This window comes from Vanessa atalanta, chromosome Z (genome assembly GCF_905147765.1).
Source record: "Vanessa atalanta chromosome Z, ilVanAtal1.2, whole genome shotgun sequence".
Taxonomy (NCBI): Eukaryota; Metazoa; Arthropoda; class Insecta; order Lepidoptera; family Nymphalidae; genus Vanessa; species Vanessa atalanta.
In genome coordinates this window covers 3,699,978-3,709,907 of record NC_061902.1, presented here as the reverse complement: position 1 = coordinate 3,709,907, position 9,930 = coordinate 3,699,978, and the positions used below count along the sequence as shown (strand labels likewise).

General features: G+C 32.5%; 1 protein-coding gene across 1 annotated transcript; it reads left to right on the top strand.

The window, feature by feature from the left end:
* The first annotated feature begins 1,902 nt into the window (after window positions 1-1,902).
* Window positions 1,903-9,610, top strand: LOC125076225 (nuclear receptor subfamily 2 group E member 1-like). The gene is made up of 7 exons (XM_047688287.1): window positions 1,903-2,018; window positions 2,375-2,490; window positions 6,318-6,704; window positions 6,869-7,027; window positions 7,272-7,667; window positions 8,103-8,249; window positions 8,925-9,610. The coding sequence occupies exons 1-7, from the start codon at window positions 1,903-1,905 to the stop codon at window positions 9,158-9,160; spliced, it is 1,557 nt and encodes a 518-aa protein (XP_047544243.1). The 3' UTR covers window positions 9,161-9,610.
* Window positions 9,611-9,930: the final 320 nt, after the last annotated feature.

The window sequence follows — 9,930 nt, the reverse complement described above, 5'->3', positions numbered from 1 at the left end:
CGCGACTTCATTCGTTAAACATCTCTGCTCCGTCCTAGAGGTCGTAGCATGATGTTTATATTTTATAACCTTTTTATACATATTTTATAGCACAGCTATGTGTAGTTTTTGAAGGACATATACAGCATAGGATAAGTGGTAACCATAGACATTGGCGCCGTAAACAATTTTAAATATTCCTTATATTCCGCTACCAGCTTTGGGAACTATCGAGTTATGTCTCGTGTGGCTGTTTTTACACTACTACAAAACAGTACAGTATAAATATTGCTTTTTGTTGGTTGAATATATTGTGAACGGGTGGTACCTAAGTAGGTACTGGTCTAACGCAATAATATTTTTAAATAGGTCTTTTAAGTCCAAAGTTAACACGTTAAAACTAACAAACAAACTCCTTGGTTTTCTAGTCTTCACTTTGCTTAAATGGCCCCTTTTTAAGAATTTAAAATTCGTACATAAAATGGAAATATTTATAATTTAACGATAATTGTTAATAGCTCATTACATAAAAAACAGTCGAGTTAAATTAAAATCAATTTTGTGCAAAATTTCCTAGAGATAACGTTGGTTTCGATAATATTAATATTAATCGTATTGAAATCAAATATAACAAATTATCATTGAAAGATATTATTTAATATTATAAACTCTCAACGAAAACCAAACAATACATTGCATGTACGAAGAATTAATTAAGAAATTCACCTTTATATTGTAAGTTTATTTCATAAATTGACTCAGCGAATGAAATTCACCTGAAAATGTGACTTATTGCTTCAAAGCGTGACATTAGGTACATACCTACGGTAGGTTGTTGTAAGCCGTAACTTTCGCCTCGTGTGAAAAAATACAGGTGCCGTTTTAACCAGACTTGAACTTTATATCTTCGTCGTAAGGCATCAAATTACGTATGATTTATAAATAATGTTCGTTGATTGACCGATGCAAGCTTTACATTATATGAGGACACTGTTTTTAATGTTGAATAGATAATTATGAACTGCGTTTCCTTTGACAGAAGAGAAAGGTAATAATTATGTAAATGTTGTTTAGCTAACTTCAACCTTATTAAAATGAAACAAGCGATTAATTACAATTAATGCTGTCTTTTGATATAGTATAAAAAGAACTACAACCAACGTATATCTAGAAATACTTGTATTGCTTAATTTTTTTTTTTGTGGTATGAAAATGAAGATGTCGAAAATGCTATTCATATCGAAACGCATTTTTGATGGATATATATTATATTATAATTCACCGCATGTCATTCGATCCCTTTTGCATAATCAATCGATTATTAATACGGCAGATCCGATGATGCGACAGAATTCTTTCAAACTTCAAGCGAATTTGCAATTCGCCGGGCCTCTGACGAGAAATTGATTGAACCATTGTATAAAAAATACTCCGTATGCACATATTTTTTAAAAAAGAATGCTTTTGATATGAGGTAAATTTGAATAAATTTTAATGTGTAATAAATTATATTTAAAAAAAAGTCCGTGATATTACTTTGTCAATCGATTAATTTCAGTACGATGTATGTACGTTTAAGCAAATATATATAGAACAATATCATTAATCAAAGATTATTTTTAAACAGGATTTTTAATACACATTAAAAAAGTATTTTTAGAGTGTCAATTATTTTTTATTAATAACACCAGAAATAAATGTACTTTTAATAAAGAAAACTCTAGATTTTCAAATACAACGGCGTCCTAGTATTTAATGTTATATTGACGTGTAAACTCAATGGAAATATTCCTAATCTATGCTGACCGTAAAGTTTGTGTTTCATCATCATGTTTATCCTGCAGAAATAAACTTACTCTATTCATTTAATGAATATTCAACAAATGCTTTAACTTTGACTCAGTTTTTTTTGTATAGTTGGTCATGGAAAGCAAGTCAGATGCGCTGTGTCGGGTATGTGGCGACAAAGCGTCGGGCAAACACTACGGAGTGCCCTCTTGCGATGGCTGCCGAGGATTCTTCAAGCGAAGCATCCGACGGTAAAGTATTTACTGGTCATTTCTCACAACATGTTTTATATTTATAGCATATATTGATATCAATATTATGAAATATGTATTAAAGTTTTCTAGGAATTATTTGTGTGAAACAGAATCGTTTAAAGCATTCCCTTCAAGTCTTAAGTTTTAAGTAAATTTTGGAAATAATTGGAATAATTTAACAAATTTGATTTAAGTAAGTAATACTACTAAGAGTTATCGATTATAAGTATTATCAAATGTTGGATACCTTATATTAATTCAGTTGTTTCAATCTCTATTATAGTCTTAACTATTTTAGTATTTTACATACATTTAAACTACATTTTAATATTAATGTTAAATATTATTTTAAGGAACTTGGATTACGTGTGCAAGGAAAATGGACAGTGCGTTGTTGATGTCAGCAGACGAAATCAGTGTCAGGCTTGCCGCTTTTCAAAATGTCTACGCGTCAATATGAAAAAGGACGGTGAGTGATAAAACTAAACTAACTAAGGTAAAGCTACACTGCGGAATCACAATTTGCAAATTAGGTATATTATCATCGCATCGCATATATATCGCATTTGAAATTCGAAATTTAAAGTAACAAGTAAAAGTCTGCTGGTCGTTTTTTTACATGCACGTTTTTTTAATATAACCAACATGTGACAGAATTCAATCTGAAACAATGCAGTTATTGCAATTCAGTGATTTCATACTGAGTGTACTGTAAGCCTTATTTCTCCGTATTCTAATAACACTGGTATGAGGAATACACCCGTCGAATTATTAAAATGTTCTTTATAATTTTGACCTGATACTGTGAAGCTAAATTTACCAATTTATTTATTTAATAGAACCGCTACCAGAATTCAAGAACAAGTAAAAGTAAGATATAAGTACATAATTTTACTCATGGTGGACATTACTGCACTGTAGGTTCTGGTAGGTAATTATCATTCATAAAAATCAATAGTTATCATTCTAATACAGTATACGTACTTATATACCAATTGCGTTTTAAAATATTTTTTGGAATACGTCAGTCTTTTAGTCTAAGATCCAGCTGCAGAATCAGTATACCCATCGAGTGTTTGCTAAAAACCAAATTTTTACACATATTTATGATTAGGAGAATTTATATCTACCATGTTGCCTATCAAAATGTGGTCGATAGTATTTTTAATTAAATTATTAATTATTCTTATTCCGTCAAAAATTTCATTGACTTGTTTTTTCAATAAAATGTCGAAAATTTGAATTTAATGCGAAGAAATTAATGAATATTGGTAAAATTAAATTTATACTGACGACGATTTCGTCCCAACCGATTTCTGTTGTGGCGGTTATTTTCAACAGCTTGCCAGGCAAAAAATATTTCAGCGCAGAAATTTGTGCCCTCATTCTCATAGTTAGCTTTTTACCGAATATTTCCTAACAGAAAGATCATCATACCTATATGATTTATAATATCAAACAACTATTACCTACTGGTCGGGGGACCAGAGTTTTGCCGTACCGTAAGATTTGCAGCCGTGCGAGACATATTAGGTCAATTTATATCAAATCTCCGAATTTTATTAAAATTCTCCTTAAACTTAAGATAAGCAGAGTTAGTCATTATACCCACATTCAATGTTATCTTAAACGAATTGACACAAATCGAAAATATCACTTACAAAAATGCGACGTCTAATATTCGTATGTTTCCATAAAAGCGTGATCGGAAAAATCTGTACAAAATTGAACGGGAACAAATGGGCGCTTGTCTCAATAAAGTATTTATTCAGGCTTCCTCCTAGAAGCATGTCTTTTCCATTAGGAGACATTTCAAGTATTTGCGGTACACAAGTGTCAGTGAGTGTGAAAAAAAGTCGAGGGAGGGAAATTGTGGGCGCCCTCAGATCACACCGCAGGCCGCGGTTCACACGCGGCCGGATCCAACTATACATAATGTGACATCCATTAGGTTTAACGAACAAGTCTGTTTCTTCAGTATTAAACGACAATGAAATCTTTCAATGTTTGACAACGTACTTTAGTGAGTTTGATGATGTTTGGTTTAGACGTCAAACAATATGAAATATGTACATACATATATTTTGTTATACTAAATTATTAAATAGTCGATGGACAAGAATATAGTTACAGATGTATCATCAATAATTTAAAAGGTATATATTTGTCGATAAAGTTATTAATATTTACGTACGAATTACTCGTACGTACATATTTATAACTATATTTATAACTTTAACTAATATTGTCATACAAGCTAAAAACTTCACGTTTTTGACAAAAATCCTACTAAATATGTAGTCATGCATTATAAATTTTAATTATAACTATTTTTTTCCTACTTTTATTCGTAATTAATAAGTAGCCTTTGTTACTGCTGCATAAATTAGCTTTGATTTGATTACTTCCAGACTTTATCGATTACAAACAAATATGTTTCTTTATGCTATCAATAATAATAATATATCAATAATAAGAATAAAAAGCCTATATCATTCTTTGAGTCCTAAGCTAACACTATGCTAAATCATTTCGATATCTTGCTCCGTGAAAAACAAAAAAAATCTATCCCACAGGAATCGGACATTTTTCCGAGATAAAAAGTTTCATGATTCGTGTTTAACTATTCTGAATAGGTAAGCTATTAATATTTTGATACTATCGTTGTGACACGCTCAATTATATTTTTCCTAAACATTAAGAGGTTTCCAAAGTTTCCGCTACACTGCGTCAAAAGCAGATCTCACAACAAATAAAACCTCACTTACAGCGGTATCCCCAGTATATTTATATGTCAAATTGATCGCATAATGCTGCCAAGTCACCCTGTCGTATCAACGCCCACTAACACCTACGAGATATACATACATGGGTATGTACATACACATAGGACATTCTAGAAAATTTGTTCGTCGTTCGTGACAATCGCCGTCGATGTTTACTCACTTGTAATTTTAGCCGCAAGATTTGATCCATAAATGTTTTTCTGAGAACAAACTTAATAAAAGCTTCATTGAATTAGGGTCGCTTTATGGGACAGGTGTTGGCTCCCATTCTGATTTATATACATAGCTTTGTATTTTTATGTAAATACTAGCTGTTGCCCGCTGCGTTGCTCGCGTGGAAATTGATTATATTACAGAATAATTTGAAATATTACGTTAATTTAAGACCTCATTTGTAGTTCGACTTTCGTGGGCTAGATACACCAGATTATTAACGGTAACAGTGATCACTTCGAATTATTTGTATATTGAATATCTTTAGTTTTCGTTTTCATTATTTTATATATATATAACTACATTATTTTATTATGAACATTGGTATGGCTGCTAGTGATCTTGTAACTTGACCTTAACGGTTTGACCGAAGGAGATCATATTTACACAATATATTTTTCGAGAAGATGGTTTTATGTAGGTACTAGCATCCGACCAGTAGGGCTTTAAAAAGTCTATAATTCTGTATCAAAATTAGATTTAGCTTAATCCCACAAAATAAATAAGTAACACTGTAATCAAATTATTTGTATTGACAAGTGTTAACAGACAAGTGTTCTTCTAATATTTCTGAGACTACACTCACACTCTACTACACTCTCACTACACTATTTATGTACTCTACTTTTATAATATTACATATGCAAGCATATAGACACTTGCACGTAGGTAAATGATACTTGATTCAAATTGTATTTAAGTTTAAATTGTATTTTAAGTAAAACAAGAAAAAAAACCTAATCAACATGCTTAAATGTCAAAATTCAAACACAATTAATAAAAAACATTCATATAGGGAAGCTATCCTCATGTAGATATCAATACATTTAATTCATTTAAATTCATAATTAACTGAACGAAAAAAATGTAACCGTAGATGGTTTTAGATGCTGTTTTTATGTTTTGTTTAAACTGATTTTTTTTTTATGGCATCGGTTGGCGGGCGGTCATATGGGCCACCTGATGGTAAGTGGTCACCATCGCCCATAGACAAAGGCGCTGTAAGAAATATTAACCATTCCTTACCAACCTCGGGAACTAAGATGTTATGTCCCTTGTGCCTGTGATTACACTGGCTCACTCACCCTTCCGAAACACAACAATTCAGAGTACTGTTATTTGGCGGTAGAATATCTGATGAGTGGGTGGTACCTACCCAGCCGGGCTTGCAAAGCCCTACCACCAAGTAATAATTTAAATAATTTGCTCGAAAGTCTCCAACTTTTGTATTTATTCGAGGTTTTTTATAAAGCTAAGATCATAAAATAAATTATCTTAAAATTAAAATATCTTTCAGCGGTTCAACACGAACGTGCCCCCAGACCAGCAGTGAACCAACATCAGCTCGCTTTACAGAAACTGAGCTACAATTTATCAAGACAGCCGCCTTTTTTCCCCAGTCATACCCCTGTCAGCATACCAGCTTTCACTCCCTACGCCTATAACACACTTATCGAAAGAAATCATAATCTGTTTCTAGAAAATCCTTCCTTTCAAAACTTCCCAAGAGTTCCTGATTCAATGGATATCCAGAACCTAAGGCCTATACTCAACAATCCAAACCCACTACACCCTCTCAATCCTTTTAAAATTCCCCTTTTCACAAATCCAATGCACTACTCCGTACCGCATCCCGGATATTTACCTTCAAATATTTTCTACCCTCCGATATTGCCCGCAGAAAGTAATCAAACACTGTGTATGGATTCACAAAGTGAGTGCGAACTTACGTTAAGTGTTGTATAAATTATATTGATTTGTAGTATTTCGATAAAATTCTAAAATTTATTTAAATTTCGCTAAATATTATTTAAATTTCATGTAAATCTTAAAACTTTTGTTTTGCAGAGACATTTTCAAATAGTCTTCATTCACCTAAATACAATGCGTCGTTTCACAGTAATGTATCAGAGAAACCAGACTCACAGCTCTCCGATAAAATTAAAGAAGACGAAGTGTCTAGCTCTGAAGAAGCTTGCAAGATGGACAGCAACAACGAAGGATCTAGTAAGATTACACTGTGACCTGTACTTATTTAAGTTTCGCTAGCGAATACTATGGAATAATAATACAAACATACTTAATTATTTAATAAATACGTAGCTTTATTGATAATACTTAATATGGTAATTGTTTGCTGCGAGCCATAAGCCATGCGATTTTTAAAAGTGAATTTAACTTTGTCTATGTCATTGCGAATAATTTAATTTGTAATGTAAACTTGATTCCCTTGATTTTAAATCATTTTTAGATGAAGCCTTCCATGGAAACACTTCAAGTTTTGATCTACCGTTACATTACGTGAGGAGAAATTCCGACAAAAACGATTCTATGTCGAATATTGATAAAAACGAAATCATATTCATTGAACAAGGAAAAATATTCGAAACGGTCAAACAAACGGAACCAACCAGAAAGACCGGCGACGAATATGCAGAGCGCAAAATAAAATTTCAAAATCCAATGCTCATGGATATAGAATTGTACGATCCAGCTGCGAAATTGTTAGTTGCTACGGTGAAATGGTTGCACAGCGTGGCATCGTTTGAACAGATATCCCAAAGCGAACAGACATCTTTGCTTCAGAGTAATTGGAAGGAGCTATTTATTTTACACGCGGCGCAATATTCATACTACTTCGACCAAGGTGAGACAGAGATTTAGCGATATTTGTTTTAATTACTTATTTCATATACAGTCTCCATTACATACATGGTTAGTTACATGTAATTTAAAAATATATATGTTTATTTTATTTAAGTATGGTAAAAATTGCAAATATTGTAATTTTCTTAGATTATAATAATTTCGAAAATAGTATATTTAGCTATGTTATTGTATGTATCTACTATATATAAAATTATATATAGTATTATTATTATATAGTTATTTGTGTAAGTATGCTGAAATAATTAAGGAAATCAAACATTAAGGAGGTCCAAATTTTATTAGACTGTATGGATTCTAGTTGAATCTGAGATTACTGCCATAGATTACTGGCGACTAATCTTGACAATCAATAAAAAGATAATATATGTAAAGGCTGAGATAGACAAAGATAAAAAAATACGTATTTCAACAGATCACATTTCATCCGTTATCACTTCGAAGCGGCAAAATATCAAAGACGAACTCAGAAAGTTGGCAGCTCTTCAGAAGAGAATTGGACAGAGTCGATTAGATAAAACTGAGTTCGACTGTTTGAAAACGGCATTGTTATTTCGAACAGGTAATATAATTGTCGTCATTTAATAAAATCATGTATTGATAAGTTCATTTCCAAATACATATTTATAAACATCATCTAGTAACGTTATCAAGATGCAGTCTACTTACCTTACTTACTCACACATACATATTCAACACTGCTAACTTCTATATCACTACTTTAAAATAAATTTCGTGACTAACAAAGGATCACTAGTTCTTAGATGGTTGGCGCCACGTTAACAATTTAAGCAATAGTTTTTATTACTTACATGCCAGTGTATGGATGCCATTATTTGGAAAATCTGACTAGCTGTACTTTTTTATGGTATACATTGGTTGACGAGCTTATGGGCCACATGATGGTAACTGGTCACCACCGCCCATAGACAATGGCTCTGTAAGAAATTTTAACCATTCCTCACATCGCCAATGCGACACTAACCTTGGAAACTTAGATGTTATATCCCTTGTGCCTGCAGTTTCACTGACTCACTCATTGTTCAAACTGAAATCCAACAATACTGAATGCGATGGTAAAATATCTGAGGTGGTACCCAGACTGGCTTGCACAAAGCCCTAACTCCAAGTAAAAATAAACTAAATCAAAATAAACGTAACTAGTTCTATATTACTTAATTTAACAAAAACATAATTGATATGGAAAAAAATGACATTAACAATATGTTTGCTTTAGATTCGCTAGACATAACATCTTCACAAATGGAAATGTCCCAGGAGAAGATATTAATACAGCTACAGAGGCATTGTGCTGGGAAGGACTCATCGCGGTTCGGCAGACTCATGTTGTTGCTAGCGAGCGTGTGCTGCGTCGCCAACTGCGGCTTCCTGGAACACCTTCTATTTTCCACATCTTCCGTGGACGATATAAATGCAATACTCAGTCGACTACTCGTTTATACTACTGCATGATTTGTATTAAAAATATATACTTTATGTGAAACGCAAATATGATCATACATATCGATATAAAACGTAGTGTGTTGTAAGTACTGCTTGAAGAACTATTTCTTTATCTCCTTCCTGTTTAGAAGGTTTGGAGCTTATGCAGCAGCAGGTGTTTTTTCCTAGAATTTTGTCAGACATGCAGTGTTTCTCACGACGTTTTTTCCTCAGGCGAACACGAGATTATTAATACAAACATGCAAGCTCGAGAGCATGAAAGCTCGTTGTGTTCGTTTGTTCTTTTTCGTTCGTTCTATCCGTTGCACAATCTCGGCTCCGGATGTGTGTGGAGTGTTTCAAATTCATGTGAGTTAATGTTGCGCTTAGTATTTTCATAAATATTTCACACAATCACACTGGCACAGTGTTAAATTAACTGGGTTAGCTGAACATTATTTTGTAATATAGAATCGGAATTGCAAAATAGTACCATAAGTATATACGTAATAAGTAATTATTTTAAGCTATCATGAGTTTAAACTAGTCGTTTTCAGTTGTTCTCAATTATTTTAAGGAAGTTTATAATTAAAATACTATTTGATTTCTTGTTGTTTTGTTATTGATTCGAAGAAAGATATAGATCTAGTAAATGTAGATAGTTGTTCTCATTGAAACTTGCCACCTTTATAAGTTACGTATGTTACAATACGCCAAACTTTAAACAAACCATGACGAATTGCTTATCAAATGCAAATTGTGGTTCGATTAGCCTTACATAAATTACCTTTAACTATGGC